The 27,881-nt window shown below is 49.8% G+C and overlaps 1 protein-coding gene across 3 annotated transcripts; it reads left to right on the top strand.

The window, feature by feature from the left end:
• The first annotated feature begins 145 nt into the window (after window positions 1-145).
• Window positions 146-27,257, top strand: Klhdc4 (kelch domain containing 4). Of its 3 annotated transcripts, none has more exons than XM_075977489.1 (12): window positions 146-337; window positions 2,434-2,525; window positions 3,930-4,008; window positions 5,002-5,100; window positions 8,411-8,547; window positions 14,140-14,232; window positions 15,731-15,890; window positions 20,044-20,119; window positions 21,461-21,669; window positions 22,923-23,325; window positions 24,184-24,309; window positions 24,488-27,257. In XM_075977489.1, the coding sequence occupies exons 1-12, from the start codon at window positions 239-241 to the stop codon at window positions 24,688-24,690; spliced, it is 1,776 nt and encodes a 591-aa protein (XP_075833604.1). In that variant the 5' UTR covers window positions 146-238; the 3' UTR covers window positions 24,691-27,257. The 3 variants fall into 3 exon arrangements, with proteins under 3 accessions (XP_075833604.1, XP_075833605.1, XP_075833606.1); XM_075977491.1 differs by having other exon boundaries at window positions 164-337; window positions 3,930-3,985; XM_075977490.1 differs by lacking the exon at window positions 14,140-14,232.
• The last annotated feature ends 624 nt before the right edge of the window (window positions 27,258-27,881 follow it).

Genomic DNA, 27,881 nt, shown 5'->3' with positions numbered 1-27,881 from the left:
TGCTCCAGTCTAGAGTCCCCCACTTAACCAGTGTATCCAGGAGCAGCTCCGTACTAAAGCGTCCCAAGATGCGCCGGCAAGGCGGACCCAAAGTACTCGTGGAGTCTGCAGCTCGCCGGAACACTAGAGAAACGGACAGGAAGTGACCTTTATTTCACGCGCTGTTCGTTCCCGACCGTGGCAGAACGCCGCTTGCTCTCATTCCGTCGTCTCCAGGTGCCGCTTCAGAACCGGCGCGATGGGCAAGAAGGGCAAGAAAGAGAAGAAGGGCCGCGGCGCGGAGAAGACGGCCTCCAAGATGGAGAAGAAGGTGTCCAAGCGCTCGCGGAAGGAGGAGGTCAGTGAGGCTCAGAGGGACGGCAGTGGAGGGAGGCGTGGCATGGCCTGGGTCTGCGGCGGGAGGCCAAGAGCCGGAGTCGTGCCGGGGTCTGTGGGTGGCGGGCCTGCGCCAAGCTCGGCTCCCTCAGGCCCTTCCGTTTCTCCGGTACCCCTCCTCGCACTGGTTCCCCTGGTCTACCCGGTCGCTCTCTCCCACGTTTCCTTTGAAAATCAGATCTGTCCCGGACGCCGTTCGGTTTTGCTTGCTTCCCTTTCTGGTAGAGTGGAGCAGCCTGGTGGGGTTTAGTGGAGGAGAAGCTGAAGTTGAGTGGCCCTTACTTTGTTCAGGTGTGCGTTCTCGGAGTAAAGGCTTAACTGTACTGCGCTTTTTTTTTTTTCAAGGGAGGGCAGATATTCCCTCCAATAGCCTTAAGAGAGTGAGCCACAAGTAAGATTTTTAATTCTTTTTTTCGAGACAGGGTTTCCCTGTGTAGCCCTGGATGTCCTGGAACTCACTACGTAGACCCTGTTGGCGTCGAACTCACAGAGATCCGCCTGCCCCTGCCTCTTGAGTGCTGGGACTTAAAGGCGCGCGCCACCAACGCTGGCGGCACAAGTAGAGTTAGGTAACCAGATAAGTCGCTGAAACTGTGGGGTATTTCAGAACAGTTGGTGCTTGCCCCTGCTATCATATTTTCACACACTCCTATTATCCCAGGAACTGCAGATGGATCAGTGTTGAACTTCGGGCAAAGTGCCATGCTTGTTCTTGTCTTAGGTCTTTCTCACACGGGGCAGCTATGCTGACCAGGGTTTGCCCAATAGTTTTCCAGGCACAGGATTTCCTGGGCTCCCATCCTCATAACCAGGGAAGAGGAAACCTCAATTGAGAAAATAAATCTGTAACATTGACCTGTACAGGGCTGGCAAGGTGGCTCAGCTGTTAAGAGCATGTGCTGTTCTTTCAGAGGATCCAGGGTTTATTCTGTGTACCCACTGGCTCACAACTGGCTGGCCTTTGTAGGCATCATTTTATATCTTTTTGTTGTTGTTTTTCGAGACAGGGTTTCTCTGTGTAGCTTTGGTGCCTATCTTGGAACTAGCTCTTGTAGACCAGGCTGGTCTTAAAGTCACAGAGATCATCCACCTACCTCTTCCTCCTGAGTGCTGGGATTAGAGGCGTGCGCCACCACTGCCCGGCATAAGCTCCATTTACAAACATTCATGCAAAAACACCTCCATACATAAAGTTGGCTTGTAGACAAGTCTCTGGGGGTCTTGTCTTGCTTAGTAATTGATGTAGGAGGGTCTACACTGTGGGCATTCCATACCTAGACAGGTGGTCCTGGGTTGTTAAGAAAGCAAGCTGAGCAAGCCACGGTGAGAAAAAAAAGCCAGTAAGTAGCTTTCCTCCTTGGGCTCTGCTTCATTTCCAGCCCCCAGGTTCCTGCCTTGAGTTCCTGATCTGACTTCCTTTCATGTTGGAATATAAGCTGTAAGATGTAGGGACACTTTTCTTCCCTAACAATAGAAGGCAAGCTAGGACAGTCTAGTAAACGCAGGAGAGTGAGCACTGGGTTGGGGTGGGAAGGCAGGCTTGGTTTCAGTGCTGTCCAGCATACTTGTGAACTGAAACCTTAATTTCTAGGTCTAGTGCCACATCTGGGAAATTGGGGCCAGTGAGCCCCATCATTCAGGCACTGTTTTAAAGGACTCAAGCCCTGTTCTCTTGGAGTGCATATGTTATCATGGGGTTGGGTGTGGGAGCTGACAACCAGTAAGCAAGAGAAATCCCGGGTATGGCTATGTAGGCAGCAAGGCAGGCTGTTGGCACAAATAGGTTGTCAGAGGCCATTGAGGGCAGTGTGGCCAGGCTGGAATCCCCTTCTTAGAAAGCCCTTGGTTGGTAGAAAGGGCAGTGCGTGCATCTACACCTACAGGAAAGCCGCCATTGGTGTCGCAGCAAGTACTTCCTGGATGTGTTACATTCTGTGTGTTTAGGACTCAGGTGTGATTGAATCCCAGTCTAGTAGGGCGAATGGGACAAAAGCTGAGCATGCCTTTGACTCTGTGACAGGTTACTGAGTCTCACAGTAGCTACTTTTGTATCTTTAGGAAGACCTGGAGGCCCTCATAGCCCATTTCCAGACCCTGGATGCCAAAAAGACCCAGGTCACAGAGACACCATCTTCTCCACCCACGCCACGGTAAGTGAGACAGCTTTGTGTCTCCTGTTGTGGGGGAAAGCTAGAGGGTTTCAACACAGGGGTTCCGTGTAGTCCTGGATGTCCGGGGACTGTCTCTGTAGACCAGGCTGCCCCAGAACACAGTGTCTGCCAGCCTCTGCCTCCCAAATGCTAGGACGAGTTGGCTGTCATCCCCTGCTCTGCTGAGGGGGTGGGGAGGTGGTCTCATATTCTGCTCTTACTGCAGAGACATGGCCCAGTGAGCCTCCCTTTGCCTTGCGAGTATTTGAAGGGTGTCTCATAGGTGTAGACTGAAGAGCACCTCAGGTTTTTGCTGTTCTTAATGCTTTTATATTTCCATGTGCAAAGGTTATGAAATAGAAACTTTACATTTGTCATTCTAAGTCAATTTATAACTTATGAGCAAGGTCCCAAGTGTATGTAGAATTTATATACTTGTAAAATTGGCTGAATGGACAATTTGGGTCTCCATCAGATTGCTTTCTCAGCTTCTAACATTGGATTCCTTTTTGACTTGATTTATGGCTCCCTAGTACTTGTCTGTGCCATTCAGCTGAAGCTCAGGATCATCAGGAGAGGGCCTTCATGGACTGTCATTTGGGGTAGGGAAAGTGTGTAATAAGCTGTATTGTTCAGGTAGGGGAAGTGTGCAAGCCTCTCTGCCTCTAGCCCCATTTTGTTTAGTTGTAAACTGGGCGCTTCATTTTCCCAGACTGGGATTGATTTTATCCCACCATAACTTGCCTGAGTGGAAGCCCATGATGGGACACTTTGGTATGAGATAATTGGATGCTCCAGAGCCTGAATTTCTCTGATTCACACATGGCCTTTACCTCTCTAGGGTGTGGGAGGGAGTCAGTGTTGAGCCCTGGAGTAAAGTGGTGGTGGTAAATTCTGCTGGCACTGGCTTTTCCTTTTCTCTTGAGTTGGTGTGCTGTCAGACCCATCTGGTTGTTGCAGCAAGCCCGACACCTTCACTCCGGAGTTCACTCTGAGTGCCAATGGTTCATATTCATCCTGAATGTGGAGAATTTCTTTTGATGATGATTTGGAACTTTTATAAAGTAGCAGTGATTGGTGTTAGGATCAGTGTCAGGGCATAGTTTAAAATGCCTGCCGAGAATGTTTCCTGGTGGAAGGGAACAGGAGGTGGAACTGCAGTAATGAGATGGCGTCTTCCTTGATGACCTAAATATGTTCTGACCTCCCATCTTTCAGTTGTGTTTTCAGACCATGTTACTCAGCCTTTCTTTCACTGCGACAAAATACCTGAGAGTCAGCTGAAGGGAGGAAAGGGCTGCCAGAGCTTGTGGTTTCGGCCCTCTTGGGAATGTGAAGGGGAGTCTGTGCTTAGCCTGGTGCTATGTTCTCTGATGTTGCTCCTCTGTGGCTTTTGTCTTGCAGCTTAAATGCCTCCCTGTCTGCTCACCCTGAGAAAGATGAATTAATCCTTTTCGGAGGTGAATATTTCAATGGCCAAAAAGTAAAGTATATGTTTTTCTTTTTCCCCCATCTTTTTAGGGCTCATTTGAAGTGAATGTAAATTGGTGATACAAGTGTGCCCTGTCCTGTCTCTTCCCTCCTGTACCCCCAAAGTATCAGGCCTGATGTGGGCTGTGCTTGACCAGTCACCAGGATCCCTCCGGGACTGGCAACGGGAGTTTTAGTGCTGCAGGGGTCCTGGTCTCTTCTAGTCAGCAGAGCCAGCTCCACTGGGTCATACGGGTGCACAGAGTTGTTTTGAGTAGAGAAAGTGTTAGTGAATTGTGGGTCCAGAAAACCCGGAGTTTTGGAATGTGAAGTAAAGCAGTTGAAAGCATAGGCTCCTCCAGTAGTCTGTGACAAGTTCCAAGTCTTCCTTCCTCGTCCAGCTCACTCTCTGTGTTTGCATCCACTTATAAGCTGGCTTAAAGTTAGAGAGTGAAGAGTCTTGCAGACTCTTGGGGCCTGAGCCATCGGTTGACATGGTGACGCTGGCCCCGACTCGAGGATTTTGTTGTGAGCTTTGAGCTTAGATTGGTGAGAGGATGCTGATACCGCCGTTATGTCTGTCGTTTCAGAACCTTGTTCTGGGACATGGCAGCGCTTTGTAAAAAAAGGTGGCATGTTAGATGGCTGCCAGCCAGTGGCTGGTGTTCTGAAACCATGCTATGGCGGCTGGCCCGAGAAGGGGAGGTTTGGAGGACAAGGCATGTAAAGCGTCTTCCATTAGTGTTTTACCTGCTCATAAGTTCATGGAGACTTAAGCATGTGGCAGGTCGGGAGCCTCTGTCATGTCCTCCCAGGCAGCCTTGGGGCGTACACGTGGCCTAGGGCACTGGTGTGATTGGTATGTAAGCTCCCTGGAGTGTACACTGTGGCATTGCTGTCTGCATTGTTGTGATTGGTGTATAAGCTCCCTGGAGCATATTCAACCACTGTGGCATTGCTGTCTGCTGTGTCGTTTGTGGCACTGATGGTCACTTCCTTCCTGCAGACCTTCATGTATAACGAACTCTACGTCTACAGTATCAGAAAGGACACCTGGACGAAAGTTGACATTCCTGGCCCACCTCCAAGGCGCTGTGCTCATCAGGTAATGCCTGAACTGTCTGTCACAGTCATCTACAGATGACAGGCCACTTCCTGCTTCCCTCCTGCTACATCCGTCTGGGTCTTTGAGACAGGGTCTCACTCTGCGCCTTAGCATCCTTCTGCCTTAAACCTCCTGCGTGCTGGAACAGGAGGCTGGAGCCGCCAGCCTGGGCTCCGCCATCTTCCCTGGACACCTTACTGAGTTTCATTGCACGGGTCTCTTCCCCTGTGAGAAGGGAGTGAGCCCCTGCTCTGAATGCGATGATTGAGTGTGATGCTGCATGTTAGGACAGCGTCAAACAGCACCTGCTGGTTAGAGTCTCCCATGTGTGCCGCAGGGCTGGGCTGCTGCTAACCAGAGCAAGGTGCAATGTTCAGGAGTGGGGAGATGGTGGAGGGAACAGAATCACTTTGGATAAATTGTATGGTATAAGCTTATAGTTAGCTTTTTGGCAGATACAGGGAGCAGGTGAGAGCTGCTCTGCCTCTCAGGAAAGCTGTTCCTAAGTGTCAGGCATCCCCTGAGCTCTGTGGTGTAGCTCTCCTCCTTGTCCAACAACCCAGTTCTTTCTCAGAACAGTTTGCTCTCCTGTCCTGGGAGGAGGTGGGTGTGGAACGAGGGACAGCTCTTCTGTGTGGACTTTGGAGGCTGCAGGCAGCTGACTATGAGGCTTGATGTCAGAAAAAAGGGAGGGAGGGCTGTGTTTGCCTGGTGACTGGATGGTTTGTTCCCAGAGTAATTAATAGTCAGGTGCATTCCCATTGTGCTGGTTGATTTTTGTCAACTTGACATAACTAGAGTCACCTGGAAAGGAGGGGCCTCAGTTGAGGCATTGCCTCCAGCAGACTGTCCTTGGGGCACTTCTGTGGGGCATTTTCTTGATTAAAGATTCATGTAGGAGGGCTCAGATCACCATGGCTTATGCTGGTCCTGGACATATGGCCCTGAGTCATATAAGAAAGAAAACTGAGCAAGTTGTGGGGAGAAAGGTAGTAAACCGCATTCCTCCATGGCCCTTGCTTCAGTTCCTGCCTACAATTCCTGCCCTGGCTGCCCTCGGTGATGTATAAAGCAAAAGCTTTCCTCTCTGAGTTGGTTTGCTCTGTGTTTCATCACAGCAGAAGAGCACAGACCGCAACACTCATGAAAAGGAAGGACAAGTTGTGGTGGGGGTTTCAGTGAATGCTAAGTTTTCTTTCTTTTTTTTTTTAATTTTTTTTGAGACAGGGTTTCTATGTAGCTTTGCATCCTGCCCTGGAACTAGCTCTTGTAGACCAGGCTGGCCTCGAGGTCACAGAGATCCGCCTGCCTCTGCCTCCTGAGTGCTGGGATTAAAGACTTTGCTTCCCTCCTCTTCCCCCCACCAGCAAAAGCTGTTTTCATTGGTGCAGTGTGGCAGTGAGCAGTGAGCTATGGGTGGAAAGATTAGTATATATTGTGATTGCCTGTGAAAGTACCACCTTGCTGGCAGCTGGGTCCTGGTTAGAGCCCCTTTGTCTGCTGGGTATCCTCTGGGTGCTGGGATGCAGCAGTGAGAATATTTGACCTTCCCAAGGAGTTCCCTGTTTTGTACCTTGTTTGGTCCTGAGGGTGTCTGGCTTGGGTAGCGCTTGGACTCCCTCGACAGAAGAGTAAGGCTGAGGTCAGAAACCTGTATTGTGTTGGGTTTTGGTGGTGATGGGATGAAATGGGTACAGAATCTTTATACATGCTGACTGTTTGTGCCACTGGTCTTAAGTTTTGTATTTTTTTGTTTTTGTTTTTGATGCTTAATGTTTTTTCCCTGTGTTTCAGTGCAGTTACAAGTGAACCCAAATAGCCTGGGGCAGGTTGGTAGGACTGTCCCGCCTGTCCTTGCTCCGCACCTTCTGTGTATGTGTGGAGCAGCTTGGCTTCTGTTTGGGCTAGTGGGAAAGGTGATTGCTGCCAGTTCACATGGTTTTTGGGAACATACAGTGTATGCGTTTTCGAGGTTTTGTTGTTGTTGTTGATTCGTTTTCAGCCAAGTGCAGTAGTGAGGGTACAGGTGAAGCTGCCTGAGGTCTTTCAGTTACACGGGAGGGAGGACTCCTGGTCTCTAGAGAGAGTGGTCGGGATTGTCCTGAGATGCACAGTAGCGTTAGCCTGTGCTTTTATTCCAGGAGGTTGTTCTGAGCTGGGAGGCTGCTGTAGGAATCAGTTGTAGCAGGGTGTTTGACTAGTTTGCAGCAACAGATGTTACCCCAGTCCCTGGGGCTGTGCACCCTGAGTCTCCAGGCTCTGAGGATAAGAGTGCTCTCTTGTTCCACAAGCGTGAAGACCAGAGTTAGGGTCCCAGCATCCATGTAAAAATATTGACGTGGTGGCACGTGCCTGTAACCCCGGTGTTGTCTGTGGCTGAGGTGGCAGGATCACTGGAGCTTGCTACACAAGCCCAGCTCCAGGTGCAGTGAAAGACCCTGTCTAAGAATAAAGTGAGAGTGATAGACAGGATACTCGGCATCCTCCTCCTACCTCTGCACCCACACACAGGCAAGTGCAGCCCCCCACAGTGCATGTACACCTCATACACTCATACACCTGTGTATACATCCTGCACACTCATACACGTGTGCCTACACATACCTTACAGTTGCATAGAACTCGTATGTGTCCACATACCTCCCATTCATGCTATGCATATACCTTACACACATACACATGTTCATGTAAATATACTTCACATCCACCATGTGCATATGCCTTATACATACACATGTACATACGCCTCATATACATGTCACACACCTCACATAGTGTGTATATGCCTCACATACATGTCCACATACCTCATCCACACATGTATATGCCTCATATGTACATGTACGTACACCATACACCCCTGTGAATATTCAACACAAGTACATATGCTTTATGTATGCACAGATACATATGACTCTCATGTTTACATCTCATATTCTCACGTGCATATACCTCACATACACATAACTAAAATAAACAGCACTGAAGCGCTTTCTTGTTATTTAATAAACAGAAATGGTATTTGTTCCTTGTCCTGAGATGCACAGTAACCTGTGTGAAGTTGCAGTAACTGCTCATTTAATAGGACAGTACGTTGTCTGAATGTAAATAGGTGTCTGTCTTGCAGTCTAGGGAAACACGGATGTTAGATCCTTGACTATAATTAATACGCCTCGGGAAGTTTGTTCTAGGAGACAGTGGCTGAGGGAGTCCCTGAGACTCTAGGTGGATGGTGCTGATGCTGTTTGTCATTCTGGGGCCAGCTGTGCTGTCTCATGGCTCACCTAATCTGTTTGCTTTCCTTTAACAGGCTGTGGTGGTGCCCCAGAGCGGTGGACAGCTGTGGGTCTTTGGTGGGGAGTTTGCATCTCCTGATGGCGAGCAGTTCTACCATTACAAGGACCTCTGGGTCCTGCACTTGGCCACCAAGACCTGGGAACAGATTCGGTAAGATCTGGGTGGGAACCTGAGCCCTGGCCTTAGCTTGTGTTTCTGATTGGGATTGAGTTATGGGTGAAGCAAGCAGGGTGCTTTCCTGTGTGGTGGGGTGAGGGCTTCAGTGGAGGCGTTGTTTAGGATGGTGAGCAGCGAGCAGTGTGTCAGGCCTGAGTCACTGTCTCCATGCATTTCCTCCAGTGTGGGTTCAGGGCTACTGCAGCCAGTGCTGATGCTGATGGAGATCGCTCATGATAAGAGCAGGTGATGGCCCTGTTTCAGATGATGGAGAAATAGCAGAGCTGGTCAGAGGAGAGGGGAACCTTCATGGTTCTCGGAAGCCAGACTTGCAGTGCTGGTGCCTGCTTCTCTGCTGGGAGCCTCTGCTGTGTGTCTTTCTGTCTCTGAATGAGAATTACTGCAGAGAGGAGCCTGGCAGAATGGCCAGTTGCCAACAGACTTCATCTTCTTTGGGTGCTCCCTAGCCCTATTGCCAGGGATATGCATGCCACAGTGTGAGGGTCCTTCCCTCTCTGCTAATAAAGCAGTAAACCAGAATTATGAGACAGCTGTGCACCTGTGCTATGCCAGTGTGTAGCGAGCTGCGTGGAGTCACACCTGATGGATATGTATAAACAACTCCTGAGATGGCTAAGGCCTGACTTATGCTATGATCACGCAATGATCATCAGCTGCTTGCATATGCGTGGACCTATGGGCAGTGCCCACCTGGCAATCCGGGGTTGGCGGCCCATGCCTACTTAAGGGCTGGGAGAGGTTTGCCCGGGGAGAGAGAGAAAGAGAAGGAGAAGGAGATGGATTGCTGTGAATAAAGTCCTGAAAACTGCTGCAAGAAGAGCTCCGAGTGTTGCGTTTTCCTTGCTGGTCGAGGGTGGACGTGACACCAGTGAGTACTCGGAAGGAGCGAGGGCCGTGTGTAAAGTGTGGCTGACTTACGGAAAGCTAAGAGCGTGATCTGGCGTGTTAGCGGTTGGCTTCTGACCTGACTGGTTTTCTTGGGACTGACAGCTAAGTAAGGCAAGGTGTCTGCACGAGTGGTGAAGGCTCTGAGAAAGAGAGGACATGCTGCATATAGCGGCATAGGTCATCCTGGGACTACCATGGGAGCAGGGAGTGTTTCTGTTCTGTGCTGGGCCCTGTGACCTTGAACTCAGTATTCCAATAGAATTCAGTTTGCTAAGCTTGCAATGGCTTGGGTAGTGGGTACTGTGTAGTGTTGTCAGTATAAACATGAACAGAACTCAGAGCACTAGTGTTGGATGCTTGGTTGTTCACTCTCTAAGCCTGCACTGATGTCTGATGGCATGGACATTTTCTATGCATCTATCACAGTGGCTGGGTGGTGGAGTTGGTGATGCTGGCTGGCAGCATGCCCTATGGGAATGCCATTCTGTGCGCAGCCCAGAAGAGCTAAGAGCCTGGCGCCCACACCATTGCGTGCGTGTCTTTGTGCTATACATAGGCTTCTGGATGAGTGGGGCATCTCCATATTTAGGATTGACTGCAATTGAAAGCCTATTGGAAACTTGAATATAAATGGCCTGTTGGGAGGGTGGCTGTATTTTTCTAGAGGGAACGTGGACCCTCTTTATAGCCCCCCACTTTATTTTTAGTTACAGAACAGTGGTGCTTACTTCACTGCTGCTGCCACAAGTGAGTTGTGTCCGTGTCATCTGACTCAGCCAGAGGATGACCTGGTGGGGTTCCTGTTCAGGAAGCTGTTGGGAACCTGGCCTAAGTCTCTAGGGTTCTGGGGTCACAGATAGCCAGCTTGTCAGTGGTCTTGCCTTCTGTCACTGGGTGGCACCAGGAAATGTCCAGCCTCTTCTGTGGCTGCCGTGGTAGAAATAGGTGTATGTGAATGTGCTGCTTCAGCTGTGCAGTAAGCGCCTTCTCCATGTCAGCCGGAGCTGCCCTTTGGCCCGAGCAGTCACTTTCTTTCTTGTCCTTGTGTCTGTGCGAAATGTGGTTATGCTGTCTGCTCACCCTGGGATGTGGCCTTTTTCCATGTGCACGTTCAGGGTCTCTCTGTATTATGGTCCAGATAGTCCTCTTGGTCTAAGGAAGCTTGCATGTTGTGTGATAATGTGCCCTAGACTGACTCTTTTGAGCCTGGAAACCGATGTTTGCTGTTTTTAATCATGAATTTTGACCCTAGAACATACTTATTAAATTACGAGTAATACAAAGCTAGGAAAAGGCAAATAAATTGGTGGACAAATTGTGTATCCCCCAGTCTAATGAGATTTTCTGTATAGGGCTGTAAGTAAGGGTGAAGCAGACTTGGCTCTAAAGCTGCCCTTCCCCATAGAGTAGAGGGTGAGCCACATGCAACCACCCCAAAGGGTGCCTGAGGGTGAGTCCCTAGAAAATGGTGTCTGGAGGGTACTGATTTCTGGTAGACATACTGGCCATCCTGGGTGACTTTAGCAAGGATCCTGGTGATGTGATGGGTATAGTCAAGCATTTGGGAACTGTCTTCACTCTGGACTGACCTAGGGCACCCCCACCCCCACCCCCGCCCCCCCCCACCCCCACCCCCCCCCACCCCCCGCCGCAGGTACTCCATGCTGTGCTTCAACTGCCGCATCTGAACACTCGGGAAGGGCGGCCTTGGGGCAGGATCCTTTCAGTGTTGAGATTCTGGGGGGATGCATTTGTTAGGAACTTGCTGTTTGTGGGATTTTTCTTTTAAAGTTTTATTTAATTTTGGGGGGGGCGGGGGATGTAGAGTCAGGTGCCTGTGGAAGCCAGGTGAGGGCATTGGATCCTCAGGTGCTGGAATCACAGGTAGTTGTGAGCCACCCAGTGTGGGTGCCAGAAACTGAACTCTGATCTTCTAGAAGAGCAACAACTGCTTTTAACTTGTAAGACATCTCTCCTCTGAGCCAGCCCCCACTTTGTGGGCTTTTCACATAAAATCCTGTGTAACCGCCTGTAGCAACTTGACTTTCCCGCATTCTGCTTGGGAGCAGTGAGAGTGCTGCCCAGAGGCCGGGCACTGACTCCTCAGCAGGAGGAGAGGCTCCGTCTGGGCTCTGGTCTGCCTTTGGCAGCCGGCAGCCTTTTACAGTGACAGGCGCTCTTTCCTGCCTCCCCTTCCCCACGCTCCTCTCTGTCTTCCCTCTTTCGCTTACCAGAGTGATATGTGTTCACTGTGGAAAGCTTGGGGAATGTAGAAGACAGACAATAATAAAACTGCTCAAAACCCCGGATTAGAATCTTATGTAATGTGTTTTGTAACGCTGCCTTCCATTCTTATGAACACTTTTCTCTGACATGAAATATCTTAATCTGATTCTTTAAAAAAAAAAAAAAGAACTTTGTCTGATAGAATAAAGTGGAATTCCCACTTATTTGCAGTTGGGAAAATTTGTTGGTTCTTTTTTTTTTTCAAACAGGGTTTCTCTGTAGCTTTGGAGCCTGCCCTGGAACTAGCTCTTGTAGACCAGGCTGGCCTCGAACTCACAGAGATCCTCCTGCTTCTGCTTCCCTAGTGCTGGTATTAAAGGCCTGCGCCACCACTGCCCAGCCGGAAAAGTTTGTATTATTTGTTTATTGTGTGTGAGGGGGAGAAGTCATGTGTGTGGAGGCCAGAGATCTGTGTTGGGTGTCTTTTTTGTTTGTTTGTTTTTTGTTTTTCTGTGGTAGCTTTGGAGCCTATCCTGGAACCAACTCTGTAGACCAGGCTGGCCTTGAACTCCTGTCACGTGAGTACTGGGATTAAAGGCAGGCACCACCTGATTTTTTTTTTTTTTTTTTGGTGTGTTCTTTTTGCTCTCCAACATACTTTGAGACAGTTTCTCACTGATCATGGAGCACACCTGTGAGCAAGGAGCCTGACCAGCCAGCCCAGACCCACCCGTCTCCATCCCAGCATTGGGATCACAAGTGTGCACCACTATGCTGAATTTAGTGGGATTTTTTTGTTGCTTTGTTTTATTTTTGGTTAAAAAAAGCAAAAAGAAAATCCTGATTTTGGGTCCTTGTGCTTGTGTGACAACCATTCTATAGGCTCAGACTTTTTCTTTTCTTGTTTTTTGGTGAAGGGGTTTGAGACAAGATAATTATTTTGTCCTGGCTGTACTGAAATCCACTATGCAGACCAGGTTAACCTTGAATTCACAGAGACACACCTGCCTCTGTCTCCCAAATGCCTGGTATTAAAGATGTGCGCCACCATACCTAACCCATTGTATGCTGGTTCTTTTGTTTGTTTGTTTTGTAGGATTTATGTATGTAAATGTTTTGATTGTATGCATATAAATGTTTGAAGAGGATGTCTGTATCTGGAATTAGAGAAGGTTAGTTGTGAACCACTGTGTAGGTGATGGGAATTTAACCAGGATTTTCTGAAATGCAGCTAGCATCTTAACCAGTACTCTGACCCCCTCCTTTAAAAATTATTGCTGTTGTTGTTAACAGAGTATCTCTCTGTGTATCCCAGGTTGGTCTTGAACTCACTGAAATCTGCCTAATTTAGTCTCCGCAGTACTGGGATTAAAGATGTGGGCAACCACGTCTAACTTCTGTGTGTGTGTGTTGTTTTGTTTTTGTTTGTTTTCGAGATGGGGTTTCTCTGTGTAACAATCCTGGAACTCACTTTGTAGACCAAGCTGGCATCGAACTTGCTGAGATCCACCTGCCTCTGCTTCCCAAAGTGCTGTGATAAAGGCCTGTGCTACCACTATGTAACCTTAACTGCCCTAAAACTTGCTCTGTAGACCAGGCTGGCCTTGAACTCAAAAAGAGCCACGAGCGCTTTGACTCCCAAGTGCTGGAATTAAAGGTGTGTACCACCACTGCCCAGCATACATGGCTTTCCCCATATATGTATTTAATAGCGTATTTTGAATTCTTTATTTAAGAGAACCCAACCTATTATTTTTTGTCTGAAAAACATTTATTCCAAGTCAGAGATTCTGCTATTTCTGGAAGTCTTTACTGTCTGGGAGTTGAACTCAGGGATTTGACACACTCCTGAGGAAGTATTCTACCACTGATCTACCCTCTTGCCCCTCCAGAAGCCCTATAGCATCAGGCAGGACTGTTAGGTCGAGTCTAGTAATTGAAGAGATAATGAAGGGAACTTACTGAGTGTATTGAAAATGAAAATCAAGAGCTGAAGATAGCTCAGTAGTCAAGAGTGCTGGCTGCTCTTCCCGAGCACCAGGGTTCAGTTCCCAGCACCAAATGGCTGCTCACACTCGCTGTAACTCCAGTCCCAGGGGATCTGATGTCCTCTTCTGGCTTCTTGAGTGCACCAGGAAACCACATAGTGCACAAACATATGTATGAATTAAACACCCCCACACACACAAATGCAAATAAATATTAAAAAAAAAAATCAGCCAGGTGGTGGTGGTACGTGCCTTTAATCCCAGCACTTGGGATGCAGAGGCAGATGGATCTCTGTGAGTTCAAGGCCAGCCTGGTCTACAGAACGTGTTCCGGAACAGCTAGGGCTATTGCACAGAGAAACCCTGTCTCAAAAAATGAAAACAGCAACAGCAAAAAAACTCCAACCCTAGATAAGAAATATCTAACTTAATAAAGTTTTTTTTTTTCTCCTTGTCATTTTAGATCAACAGGTGGTCCTTCAGGTCGTAGTGGACATCGGATGGTAGCCTGGAAGCGACAGTTAATTCTTTTTGGTGGCTTCCATGAAAGCACAAGGTTGGTACTCAGCAGATTGGGCCTCTTCTGGAGCACAGGGTATAGGTTGCATGGGCCAAACAATCTGATCAGCGTAGGAACTCTGCTCACTAACTTCTCGGGCACACGGCCTGGCAGTGACAGTGTGTGACAGCCACATGAAGTATTGAGGAAAACATGGGCTTGTCCTTACATTAAGTCGGCACCTACTGTGTGCATGGTTGTGTGCGAACCAGCGTAACCCTTCCCTCTTACAGATCTGTAGATTGTGGATCACCATTTCACAGTGGTTTTTAAAGATTCTTTAGGGGACTAGAGAGCTGGCTTGCCAGGTAAGAGCACTTGCTGCTCCTCCAGAGTTTAGTTCCCCAGCACTCATGTCTAGTAGCTCACAGTTGTCTGTAGCTTCACCTCCAGGATGTCGAATGCCCTCCTCAGCCCCTGCGCGCCCATGCAGACATGTACACATAAATGCACATAAGTGGAAATAAGCGTTTTTTAAAGTACAAACCTATTTAGGAAACACTTAGGCATACAGACAAAATGACAGTCCTACAGTGAATGGAGTCACCATCTGTATTAAATTAGCTTGACTTTTAAATATCACCATTCTGAATTTTCCTTGAAACAGTTGTTATTTATCTTCAATAAGAGCTGACTTTTTTTTTTTAAATTGAAAGTGGAGTTTGAAATTGGAGAAAACTGGATTATAGTAATTCTAGAAACCTGGAGCCTCCTCTCCTTCATGTGCTCTTGGAGAGGACTTTGTGGGTTTGAGGGGCAACCAGCAGGTCCCATGGCTTCTTGGCATTTCTCTAGAGGCAGACAGCCTTGTGCCAGCTCTCCCACTACAGCCTTCAGGGCTCACAGTGGCTGTAGAGCCCCAGGCTTGGATTATTCAGATACACTGTGTGGAGCGATGGTTGTCCCAACTTCCCCTGCCTTTCTCTGTGGACAGTTGAGCTCCTCTTCACAGCTGAGGCCAGTGTCTGTTCAGTTACAGACACCCCAGAATAGCCAGCCTCCCTGTTTTGTTTCCAAGAGCCTTATGTTCTGAGTGCTCTGGTGTCTGAGTCCCTGGCTCTGAGCAGAGTGAGCATTAGGTGGAGCCTCCCATTCCTGCCTGGTGGTAGGTGCGAAGGATCTGTTCCTGCCTTTGGCCTGTGTGCATTGCTCTGTCCCTGTCCATCCCTGCCTTAGTTCTTACCAAATGGTCAGTCTCCTGCCTTGTGATCATTTAGACTCATTGTCACACTGAGTAGCCAAATTTGCCTGATGAAGGTAGCTGTTGTCACTGGGGTAGGAAATGGACAACTTTCATAGTAAGCTATACTGTGATTGCGACTGGAGTTGTTTCTGATTCGTCTGTAAATTCAGGATCTTCAGCCTTTCATTTGGATTTAAACTTGAAGCAGATGTCTAGGTGAAACACAAGTTTGCCTTCAATATAATTGGTGCACTGATGACCCTGCCTTCCCCTGTCATCTCTCTGGTGACCTGTGCCCTTTTTTCCCGCTAGGGACTATATCTACTACAGTGATGTGTACGCCTTCAGCCTGGATACTTTCCAGTGGAGCAAGCTGTCTCCTTCAGGCCCTGGGCCCACACCCAGATCAGGCTGCCTGATGGCTGTCACCCCCCAGGGCAGCATTGCCATCTATGGGGGCTACTCAAAGCAGGTAAGGGCCCCTGTGCTTAGAATTGAGAGGGGCTTCCATTGAGATGGGAGCAGCCTTGCTCTGAGCTGTAAGCTGCAGTGGATTTGGCTCTGCTCCTCTTTAAGCATACAGAGATGGGTTTGTGTGTGTGTGTGCGTGCACACTTGTGTGCACACATGTACTTGTGGGTGTTGGTGTATAGTTATGTGTTTGTGGGTGTGTGTTTAGGCTGGAGGTTACCATCAGGCATCTTCTCAGCTGCTCTCCACCTGGTTGTTTTAAGACAGGCCTCACACTGAACGTGGAGCTGGTCAGTTGGCTGTGCCTCTGCTATCTCCCAGGATTAGGATTATAGATGCTGGCTGCTAAGCCCAGCTTTTATGTGTTTGTTGGGGATGCAAGCTTAGTTCATACCATGCCTACCTCCCAGGAGCACTGCCAGGTGAACAATCTGTGTTTACACTGTAGCCGATATAAGGACTGCATAGTGTCCTCTCCCTGTGTCTGCAGCCAGTGTTGTAGCTGTGTTCCCAAGCCAGTGCTCAGGAGTCTCCTGCTGCTTTTGGAGTGCGTGTATGTAAGTGCTGACCACCCACTTGCCCTGCTCTGTACTGGTACTTTGCCATTCCTGACGTTGCTGTAAATCAGGGTTTTAAAAAAACAAAGACTATCTCATATTTTTTTCTTTAAAACATTCTCACATAGTTAACGTGAATCTTTTCAGTGACCACCTGCATGCTGCAGGGACTCCGCCTTTCCTGTTCCAGCACACTTGTTTGATCACGTGTGTTCGTGCAGCTGTGTCTCTCACTCTTCCGTTATCTTTTGTGTAGTTCATAGAAAAGTACAGGGTCATGCCTGAACGTTAGTTTGTGTGCATGCCCTTTCATGTATGTGAGTGTGGGGAGTCAGGTAGAGGTCAGTGTTGACTGTCATGTGGTTTATTTGCAATGCAGTGAATATAACCTGCTGTGGCAGGCTTTTTTTTAGTTTTTCCGAGACAGGGTTTCTCTGTAGCTTTGGAGCCTGTCCTGGCACTAGCTCTTGTAGACCAGACTGGCCTCGAACTCACAGAGATCCACCTGCCTCTGCCTCCCGAGTGCTGGGATTAAAGGCGTGCGCCACCACCGCCTGGCTGCTTTCTTTCTTTTTTAAGAATATCTTTTATTGGGATGAAGAGATGGCTCAGCGGTTAAGAGCACTGACTGCTCTTCCAGAGGTCCTGTGTTCAATTCCTAGTACCCACATGGTGGCTCACAGCCATCTATAATGAGATCTGACGCCCTTTTCTGTTGTGCTGGTGTACATGGAAGGAAGGCTGCATAATAAATAAATAAATATCTTTTTATTTATTGTTTTGACAATTCCATCCATTTACACGACATCTAGGACAAACCCAGCTCTTACAATTCCCCATCCCAGACATCTTCCAGCATGCCCCTTCCCACCTTAATGCTCTTTCTTTTTTGCATTTTGTAACCCACTGAGTCCAATTAGCACAGCCTGCTGGAATGATAAACCTTGTTGGCTTGATCTTATGCAGGTCCTGTGCAAGTGACCACAGCTGCTCTGAGTTTCACGAGTATAACGTTGTGAAGACTTTTCACAGTACTCCTCCCCTCCCCCAGCTCTTACATTCTCTCTGTCCCCTCTTCAGTGATGTTCCTGAGCCTTGGGAGGTGGGGTTGCTTTCAGTATCCTATTTAGGGCCAAGCACTCAACAGCCACTTATTCTCAGCTCTGTGACTAGCTGTGAGTCTCCTGTGTTTACTGTTACCCACTGCGGAGAGACGCTTCTCTGACCACGGTAGAGGGCAGCACTGATCTGTGGGTAGAAGCATAACTATTTAGAAGACAGAGAGGCAATGTGTCCATTTAGCAGAACAGTAGTAGGTTTCTGCCTAGGTCCTGTGACCTCCTGAACCAGGGGCCTTTGACTGAGTTTACAGTACCAGGCATGAATTGCCTCCTGTGGAGCAGCCTCAGCTCCAATCAGTGGTTACTGTCCCCATAACCTAATGCCACTATTTCACCAATGGACACATCTTGTCTGGAAGGTCAGTCAGTATTCAGGTTCCCCTCTTGGTAATACCATTGATGAATTTTCTCCCTTAGTGACCTGCATTGCATCATCAGACACTATGAAAGCTAGCCAGCCAGAGAGGAAGTTTTCAGGTCCGTTCTGTCCTGATTGCCCTCCAAGCAAAGCATGTAGTGGTGTCAGGAGAAGAGTTTCACCATCCGGTCTGGTGGGCAGCTGAGAGCAATGACAATAGCTTGTGTTGCTTCGACTGTTTCTGGGGCCTACATGATCAGTAACTCATAGTAAGGTGTATGTATATACCTGGCTTCAGATTTTCATTTTAAAACCTCTGTCTTTTGGGGCAGTCACTGTTCACACATACAGGGTACCTGAGTTCTAACTCCTTTCATTGATTTGTTTCGTTTTGTTTTTGTTTTTTCAAAATCTGTGTAACAAAAAAATTATGCATTCAAAACTCTGTATTCAAAAGCTCTGTGTAGCCCTGGCTGTCCTGACTGTACACACAGTGGCCCTGTTTCTGAGAGGGAAATAAGATACTACAGGCTGAGGGCTTAAAAAGAAGTGAGGTTATTTATTTCAGCCTCCCAGACTGTGAGGGCACACTTGGCTTTAAAATGAGTTTGGACCCTGAAAATCTAGGATTGGACATGGATGGCTCATGGCAGATGGTATCACAGTGGTGGAGCATATGTGGGAGGGGGAGCTTAGGGAGCCAGAGGCCAAAGGGTCAGACTTGCTGTTTCCATTACAACTTGACACAAAAACAACCTGAGACCAGCACTTGATTTCTAAGGACAGTGCCTCTTGTATCCACTTACCTCGCACCTCCCATTCCTGCCACATCTTTCTGGGCAGTCCAGATGGAAAGGGGAACTAGTGGTTCCCTAGGGCAGAGCTTAGCCAGCCTGCAGGACATGTAGGACCTGAATGGCACCCTGGAGGAGAGAAGCAACAGTAGGGAAGAGGAGGACTGTGTGGCCTGGTTGGTTTCTCTCATCAGTGTAGCTTCTGCATGCACCTGGGTAGGGTGAGCAGCTGCAGCTGCCAGGACAGTGGTTCTGTGCAGTCTCTCGGTTTTTCTGAAAGACCACAAGATCAAGTGCATTGAATTTAAGCACAAAAGTACAGGAAGACATTTAAGTGGACTGGCATCCTTCTCAGGGTGATGATCTTGGCAAGCAGCTGTCTGGGCCTTGGGGTGTAGTAGGAGCTGCGGGCCTCTTCCCACAGCCTGGCTCCTGGGCGCCAGCTAGCTTATGCCCGGAAATAATTACACGGAAACTATTCTTTTAAACACTGCTTGGCCCATTATATCTAGCCTCTTCTCGGCTAACTCTTGCACCTGGACTAGCCCATTTCTAATAATGTATGTAGCACCCCCAAGGTGCGCTTACCAGGAAGATTCCAGCCTACATCCATCCTGGGTCAGAGCTTCATCACATCTGCCCCAGAGAGCAGAGCTATGGCGTCTTAGCTCACTTCCTCTTCCTCCCAGCATTCTGTTCTGTTTACTCCACCCACCTATGTTCTAACCTATGAGGCCAAGCAGTTTCTTTATTAATTAACCAATGATTTTCCTCCATCATTGGGGTGCTGAGTAGGAGATGTGTGGGTGGTGGCCTCAGGGCTTTCAGCTAAGGACCCGGGATGGGTGGGTTTGAAGGCTCTAAAAGCTCTGTCAATGGTATTGGCTTGCTTCTCTCTACACAGTGTCCTCTGATGACACGTAGGAGCCAGAGTGAGGTATGGCTGCGCTGTGCTGTGTGTGGGTCCATCCACATGGTACAGACCTGTGGATGCACAGGGATTCTGTGGCAGAGCATACTGCAGTGATCCAGCATGACTGGCCATTGGTGGTGGCTTTAAAATCGGTCTGCCAAGCCGGGTGATGGTGGTGCACGCCTTTAATCCCAGCACTCGGGAGGCAGAGGCAGGTGGATCTCTGTGAGTTCGAGGCCAGCCTGGTCTAGAAGAGCTAGTTCCAGGACAGGAACCAAAAAGCTATGGAGAAACCCTGTCTCGAAAAAAAAAAAAAAATCGGTCTGCCATATCTGTGCTCTCCGTGGGACTGCAGCTCCTGTTACGTGCTGCTGCAGCCTGGCTGGTTCTCAAGACTTCTGTGTTTTGCAGAGAGTCAAGAAAGACGTGGACAAAGGCACCCAGCACTCAGACATGTTCCTGCTGAAGCCTGAGGAAGGGAGAGAAGGTACTGCTGTGCTTGAGGATTGTGTTCTGGATGTATGGCCTTCGGGTGGGTTACATTTAGCCTCTGGGTAGAAGCAAAGACTGTGTGTCCCTTTGATCAAAATGGGCACTGCATTGAGTTTCCTGTTGCCTGTCTAGAGCCAAGGACCAGACCACCTTTCTCAGGAGTGGTTGGACCGTGGTGCCTTATGCAACACGGGTCAGCCTTCGGTGTGTCTGGAAGGCAGCAGGAGCCCAGGTCACTCAGCCACTGTGTCCCCCTCGAAAACCCTGTGTTGTATTTATACGTGTTATTCTCAGGTATAGTTTCCATGCTTTAGAGGTAAGATTGGGGAGGACACTTTTGGGCAGGCTCCCTGAATATGGCGTGTTCAGCCCCAATGTGTGGAGCTATATGTGAGGGCAGATGAGGAGTGGGGAGATGGGAAGGAGGAGCTGCTGTGGTCCTGTCCTTGCTTGACATTTTAAAGAGTGTTTTCTTACTCAAGAGCACACAGACATTAATAGGATATGTAGTTCTGTGTGCTCAAATGTGAGTCATTTGCCACTGCTGGCAGGAACCTAGGATTGGGGACCTGTGAAGCTTGAACCTGGAGACTGGACAGTGTGGTGCTGTCCCTTGGGCCTAGCAAGTAGCCTCATGAAAAGGGAGCCCTGTGTTATGAGCAGCGCTCCCTCTGTAGATGCACAGTGTGAGATGGTGGGCCTCGCTAACTCCATGTTAGTGTTTTCGGCTCTAGTCCCTCGCCACAGCACCTGCTGCTGTGATGGATTGACTGGGGACCACTAGTGGGCAGGCCCAGAGTCCTGCCCGCACTGTGGGCCTCATCAGTCACCTCCAGTGCATGGGCACCAGCACTTTTGTAATGTTTAGTGAGGGACAATCTCAGTTCTTTCTTCTAGAAGTAACAGGAAGACATTTTCCATGTGTCAGAAGAATTTGACACCTATTGTGAAAGCTGAGCGCAGCTGTCCCCGCTGGGAGGTGGTGTAGTCCAGGGCTGGATAAGCTGGCTTAGGACCCCAGTGAGGTATATTTTAGCCCATGATCCTCCTCTAGCAAGATGGCACCTCCACATCTGTCCCTCTGCCTTTCGGCCGTTGGTTCCAGGGTCCCTTAGAAGGCGAGGTCTGGTGTCACACAGCTGAGCTTTGAGAAGGATGGACCTTGAGGGTGGTTGACTGGCGTCCCCTTTTCCTACAAGGGGGACAAAGTGAGTTTCCATGCCTAAATAGTATCCAAAGCTCGCAATTATCCTTATTCCAGGTGCCCAAGGCTCTCTGTGTGTTCTTCCTGGCTCTTAGTGTCCCCTCTTACCCCTTCCTCTGTTTTCTTTGACAGGCAAGTGGACTTGGGCCCGGATTAACCCTTCAGGGGTCAAGCCTACTCCAAGGTCTGGCTTTTCTGTGGCCCTGGCTCCAAATCATCAGATACTGGTCTTCGGGGGCGTGTGTGATGAGGAGGAGGAGGAGAGCCTGGAGGGCTCATTCTTTAGTGACTTATATATCTACGATCCTGCCAGGAGTCGCTGGTTCGCAGCACAGCTAAAGGTAACCTAGGCTCCTGAGAGTCTTCCATATTACCTGTCTGTCTCCTACACACTCTCAAGCCTTGTTGCTTCCTTTTAAGGCCCATGTACTCTTCTGTGTGGGTTCTGGGTGACTAGACTTGTGATCCCTGTTCCTTCTTGATGTCACCTACCACTCCTTGGCAAAGCCGAGATGTTGAGCATGTCAGGTTCTCTGTGCCAGTTAATGTCTGTAGTTGCTTGAGCTCAGCCCTGTTTCCATACCCCTTTCTGTTGTCCTTGTCAACAGCTGCTGCCCGGGACCTACCTGGAACAGACAGACTAGCAGGTGATCTCCCAAGGTCGCCCCGGCATCTGCACAAAGAAACTGCTCTGAGTGCCCACAGTATGCGAGCACTAGTACCTGCTGTGGGCTCAGCCTCGTGGAAGGGTCTATGATAGACGTAGATACGATATGATAGAAAACCTTGCACATGTCGGCCCCTGCTCTGAGAAGCTATACCAGGCATGGCCACTCAGGGTCTCCAACATTGCTCAGAGCATTGAACCCAAGTGTGTAGGTTAGCCTTATTTTCAGATTACTTGGTCCTCGGGCCCCAGGATGTCCTTCAGGGGCTGTTCTGTATGAGACGCCCACTGCAATCTCAGGATGGAGTGGGTCTTGTGTCTAGAACAGGGAGCAGGTCCAGGTTGGCTGGAGGTAGTCATAGCTGGAATATTTGAATATAGTTCAGTAAATGCCATCTTGTGAGCATGTTGTTCTGCCAGACGACAGTGGCTACTACAGAGCCACTCAGCTGTACTCTGCAGAGTGGCCAGAGAGACAGAGTACATGTTCTCCTGCAGGGAACCCAGTAGGAGGGTACCTCAGGGCTGACATGGAGGGTCCTGCATGGTCTTGAGGGTCAGAGTGGAGTTCTGACCCTCCTGACATCCAGCCCTGTTGTTGGTGGGGAGTGATCTGCATCCCTTCTGTGAGTGACAGTGTGAATGGGTAGGATTTCCCAAGAAGAGCCTCAGACACCTTTGTCTGTATTTTAGCTGGGCCTGGTCTCACCTGGGTGCTTCCCAGTGTGGGACTCAGGATGACTGTCCCTCATTACAGTGAAGGCTAGGAGGCCATTCCTCGCTGCCGTCCTGGCTACCTGGAATGTCTGCTTATGCCTGCGCTGCTCCACACCTCTTCCAGGGGTAGCGTGTTAGATGGCATGTTGACTGGTGTGGTAGAGGGAGGGCTCTCACTGCCCTGCTGTGCAGCTTGAGTTGTGTTAACAGGGCCCCAAGTCAGAGAAGAAGAAACGGAGGCGGGGCAAAGTCGAGGAACACGAAGGTGCCACTGAAGAGGAGAGTGGGGGGACTGGTGCTCCCGAGCCACTGGAGGTGATAAAAGAGGTGGTGGCTGAAGATGGGACAGTGATCACCATCAAACAAGTGCTTGCTCCCTCTGGGCTGACAGTGCGACCCCCACCTAAGGCTGAAGACAGTGCTCTGGAGGCCAGCAGCACTGGGCAGGAGCCATGTCCGCGTTCAAATGCCATGCTGGCCGTCAAGCATGGACTGCTCTATGTCTATGGTGGCATGTTTGAAGCTGGTGATCGCCAGGTGACCCTTAGTGACCTCTACTGCCTTGACCTTCACAAGATGGAAGAATGGAAAACCTTGGTAGAGATGGATCCAAGTAAGCTGGGTTGGGTGAGACCTCTGTATGGAATGAGACTCTTAGGAGAGCCTGTGCCCTGCCCTGTAGGGACCTCTGCTATTGACTCTGGGCCAGGTTTCCCTGAGAAGAGCCTGGGGGATAGGGGCTCACTTGGCATACACCTGTGTGCTCTGAGTGCTCGCAGGAGCTAAGTGGGTCACAGCACAAGTCACTGATACCCGGGTCAGACCTGCTCCATGTGCCTCGCATCTTCCCCCAGGTCAGTGCAGAGCAGGCAGAACTGGAGCTTGCCTTTGGTGGCTGGTACTCTGAGGTGGTCGCTCTCTCCATCACTGCTCAGAAATCATGACATCCCCATTTTATCCAGACTGCCATTGGCCCCAAATCCTTTATTTTTTGGACAGTGTCACTGTGTATTCCTCGCTGACCTGGAACTTGCTATAACGACCAGGTTGGCCTTGAACTCAATACATCTGCCAGTCAGCCTCCTGCCCCCTTCCCTCATTTCCGTCTTTCACTTTTTTGAGATCTGAGACTAAACCTGCAGTGCATGTCTAGGGAGAGGCCCTACCCATAGTGCAGGGTTTGTCACCATCTTCTGGGAACACCTGGGGCTGTAGGGATCCAGGAAGAGACAGCCTCCACTCAGGTGCCCACAGGTAGGATGGCAGTATGGCTGGAGTTGGTGCCCACCACAGTATCACTCCCAAGTTGCTCTGAGGTCTGAGAGGTCTGTCAGTTAATCCCAGGCGTCAGGGCAGGAGAGTTGGGGTTCCTGTTCAGTTCGTGGGAGGAAGGAGGGGTTTTATGAGGTGGTGCCAGCTCCCGTGGCCCCTCGGCTGTAGCCAGAACCATGTGTTGGCTTTGTTTTTTCAGAATCTCAGGAGTGGCTGGAGGAGACAGACTCGGAAGAGGACAGCAGCTCAGATGAAGAGGGTGCAGAGGGGGGCGATGAGGACCAGGAAGAGGATAGTACAGAGGACAGCGCTGAGGAGGGAGCAGGTTAGAATCCCCATCAGCCCTGACTGTTCTGTGCTGTGCTTCTATGGGAGGCCTGTTTAACACTGCTTGTGTCTAGGGTGGGTCTGGGTAGCTTGCCATTCAGGGCAGCAGTGCTCTGATCCCTCTCAACTTACTGACTGAGCATGCTCCGTGTCATTCTTCCTTCTGGGATGGAAAGATCCACAGCACCCAGAGGTGGCGCCTGGGGAGCAGTACGAAGAGTACCTGTCCCGGACTGAACAGTACTGGCTGAAGCTTGCCCGGAACCACATGGGCCCTGATGCAAAGGAGAAGAAAGTCCTGAAAGTAGCCCATGCTATGGCGAAAGCATTCATTGATGATGCAGGTCCAGGTCAAGACATGGCACGGGCCCAACATTAGACGGAGCGATGGCTTCAACATCACTGGTGTCCTTAACCAGGCACGAGGAGCCCTTGCAGAGGCTGCAGTCTAAGGAGGAACTCACTGCCCTGACCGCAGCTACTGTCCACGCAGAGGGAAGGTTAGAGTGAGATGGACATTTGGGGGACCCACAGGATATATGCTCTTGTCCTAATAAAACTGGGCCGTGTGCTCCAAGGTTTTCCTTCACAGAACGAGGAGATGGGTATGTGTCATCGGTCACCCAGAGTTGCTGTGGAGTGCTTAGATGTCTTCTGCCAATTGGCCTTCTCCGCCGCTTAGTTTGGTGTTGAGTCTCACAGTAGAATATTATGGGTGCATGGATATGTTCATTGGCTCCACTGCAAGGTTAATAGGGTTTTTTTTCTCCCTCGTTTCAGATGTGTATTGAGGGGCAGGAGGTGAGACAGGGTTTCTCTGTGTAGCCCTGGCTGCTCTGGAACTTGCTCTGCATACCAAGCTGGCTTTGAGCTCAGAGATTCGCCTGCCTCTGCCTCCTGAGTGCTGGGATCAAAGGTGTGTGCCACCACCGCCTGGTGTAGACATGTATTTTCATCTTATGTGAATGTGTATGTTGGTGCTCATCATGGAGGCTAGAAGAGGGTGTCACATCTCTGGAGCTGGAATTACAGATGGTTGTAAGCCATGTGACTCGGGTGCTGGGAACTGACCTGGGTCTTGTGCAAAGGCAGCAGGGGCTCTTCAGCTCTGAGTGTTGCTTTCTCCAGCCCCTCCACTGCAGTCTTTGAGGAGGAAGCAGTGTCACCTTCCTGTGGGCACAGGGCTGTGCCTGTGAAATGATAGGGAGGCCGCAGGGCAAGAACCGAGCCCTTCATGGTATCAGCCCTTTGCCACCTGGCCATGGAGTTGGGGCTCCATTGCCATGGGTCTAGTACCCCAACATACCAGTGCCTAGTCCACGGCTGAGGCAGGAAGAGAGTGCCTGGCCAGGCTGAACTCCATAGCTGGAGAAACAGAAAAGCTCTGAGGAACAGCTCCTTTGAACTCTGCTGCCTGTCCTGGGCTGCAGGCCCACAGGGTGAATGGGGCGCAAGGCTGAAGGCTGAGTTTTTAGAAGACAGAACCCACCATCAGCAGTGCGGTGCGAAAGGCACACCCAAGCACGCAGACCTTAGCACGGCCATGGCTCCACAGCCACTGCCACCATCTTTTGGGGATGTCCAGTATCACTGTGGCTACTGTGACCAGGGCAGAGTTAGGGTGTGTCCAGCCTGGCTGCTGGAGCAGGGTCCCCTGGAGTGCATGGCACCTGTGCCTTTTTGCCTCCTCTTGTCAGTAGTCTGTGGCCCCAGGTGGGTTTTGGGGGTTTGAGAATAGTATCCCCAGGAGCAGCTGAGCAAGCCGCCCACCTAATTCATGCCATTAGCTGAGGCTGGGGATCACTTAAAGGCCCTGGATCTTTTGAGGTTGGTAAAGTTGAATCATAACAAGGGAACCACCAAGCCGGCTGGAAACCCTTTTGTTGTTGTTGTTGTGTTGTTTTGTTTTTTGTTTTGAATGCAGGTTCTCACTATGTAGGTCTTGCTGTTCCAGAACTCACCAGTTAGATCAGGCTGGACTTACAGAGATTCACCTGACTCTGTTTCCCTAGTGCTGGGATTAAAGGCATGTGTCACTACATTCGGCTGGAAACCCTTATTCTAAGTATGATTTTTTTAAAAATGGTTTGATAGTTATTTATGTTTATTCTGAGTTTTCAGAGTGAATTGCTACAGGTAGCAAATCAGTATCCAGATGATGAAACAGAAATACGAAGATGTCAAGGCTAGAAGAAGCCTTCCTGCTAGAGCAACCAGTTCTGGTCAGAAGTTGCAGTCTTGCAGGTAGAACCCCTTTCTGATATGCTGTAGGAAAGAGACATGGGTTTCCAGGGGGGGACAGCTGGTCCTTTATATGAAGGAACGTTAGGTCAGTGTGCCGTCTGTCACTCAGATCCGTGTGCCAATGAACTGAGTCCTGCTGCTGTCATGGGTCGGTTGGCACCATAGAGCAAAGCGCTCCCCAAGGGACTGTCCTGTTTCTCCAGAGCACTCAGCATTTGGTTACGCGGTCTGACCCAGTGTTCTGATCCAGTCGTATCTTGTGGAAACCTGGGTAGCTGTCGGCACAGGCATAGTGGTAGGCACAGTGGAACATCTTTTGAGCTTGACTATTGGTCTCAGGTGCCAGAGGCAGGACTCAAAGCACTGGGGCCTGTCCAGGATGAGGGAAATGGGTGCCCTGCTCTGATGGAGGAAGCTCAGGCTGTAGGAGGGCTCAGCCCTGTCTTTACCGTCTTTCGGCCACCAAAGGTGGAGTGCATCATGAGCGATTCCAGCATCTTGTGCTCCCACCTGGTGCTGGAATGGGGTATTAACAGTATAGAACTTTCAGGCAGGGTGTTCTGTCGGGGATCCTGTTCCAGGCTGAGAGGGGCTGCACCTGTGGCTGGGGGAGAGGCTCGGAATGGTTTGTACTGAAATGAGATGGATGAGCTTCCTGTGGTTTCAGATGAGTTTATTAAGTAAAGGAGCAGAGACTTGTGACTCTTTAGTGTTCTTGCTTCCTGTGTGAAATCTGATTGAAAGTTACATTTGTTAGGATTTGTTTCCAGTTTTTGATTAACCAAGCTGTTTCCAGCTGAGGAGGCCAAGGCCAGAACAGCCTTGCCTGCAGAGCAGTTGCATTAGCGGGTGGTCTGCATGCAGCAAGAAAAGAGCAGAAAAAGGTAAAGCGGATGAAGACTGTTGCTTGCCTCAGTCACAGAAAAGCGTCTACACCAGTGCTGTGGCCTCGTGAAGCTCAGCACACAGTCCTCAGGTCACCTGGGTGGCTTTCCTTTCGGGAGTGCTGAATGGTGCAGTTGGCCTGCTGGAAGGGAGGGCTGTCCCGTGGGCAACAGCAGGCTCAGGAGTGCCAGCCCAGAGAGCCACTGTGTATAACGGTGTTGTCCGTGGACCTGCGTCTACAGCATCTACAGATACCTGGGCCCCGAGTGGGGCAGTGATCGGGCTGGCGGTGTTTGCCAGCCATTGGGTCTCATGGTTGGAGGAAGGAGTGATGCTGTATACACCTGGTGCCATCCTGTGCCCCGAGTCTTCAGCCTCTACTCAGTGTCTGCCCACCCACCCTGGATGGTAGTGGACTCGAATGCCCTGTGGTGGGAGGGA

Source organism: Microtus pennsylvanicus, chromosome 6 (assembly GCF_037038515.1).
Source record: "Microtus pennsylvanicus isolate mMicPen1 chromosome 6, mMicPen1.hap1, whole genome shotgun sequence".
Classification (NCBI taxonomy): domain Eukaryota; kingdom Metazoa; phylum Chordata; class Mammalia; order Rodentia; family Cricetidae; genus Microtus; species Microtus pennsylvanicus.
This window is presented reverse-complemented; position numbering and strand designations above follow the sequence as displayed.

Bases quoted from the DNA above. Each gene is read 5' to 3' on its own strand.
- Klhdc4 (XM_075977489.1), top strand. From the start codon at position 239: ATGGGCAAGAAGGGCAAGAAAGAGAAGAAGGGCCGCGGCGCGGAGAAG. The intron at 4,009-5,001 runs GTAAAGTATATG...TCCTTCCTGCAG, and splicing joins AATATTTCAATGGCCAAAAA to ACCTTCATGTATAACGAACT. The intron at 15,891-20,043 runs GTAAGGGCCCCT...TGTGTTTTGCAG, and splicing joins ATGGGGGCTACTCAAAGCAG to AGAGTCAAGAAAGACGTGGA.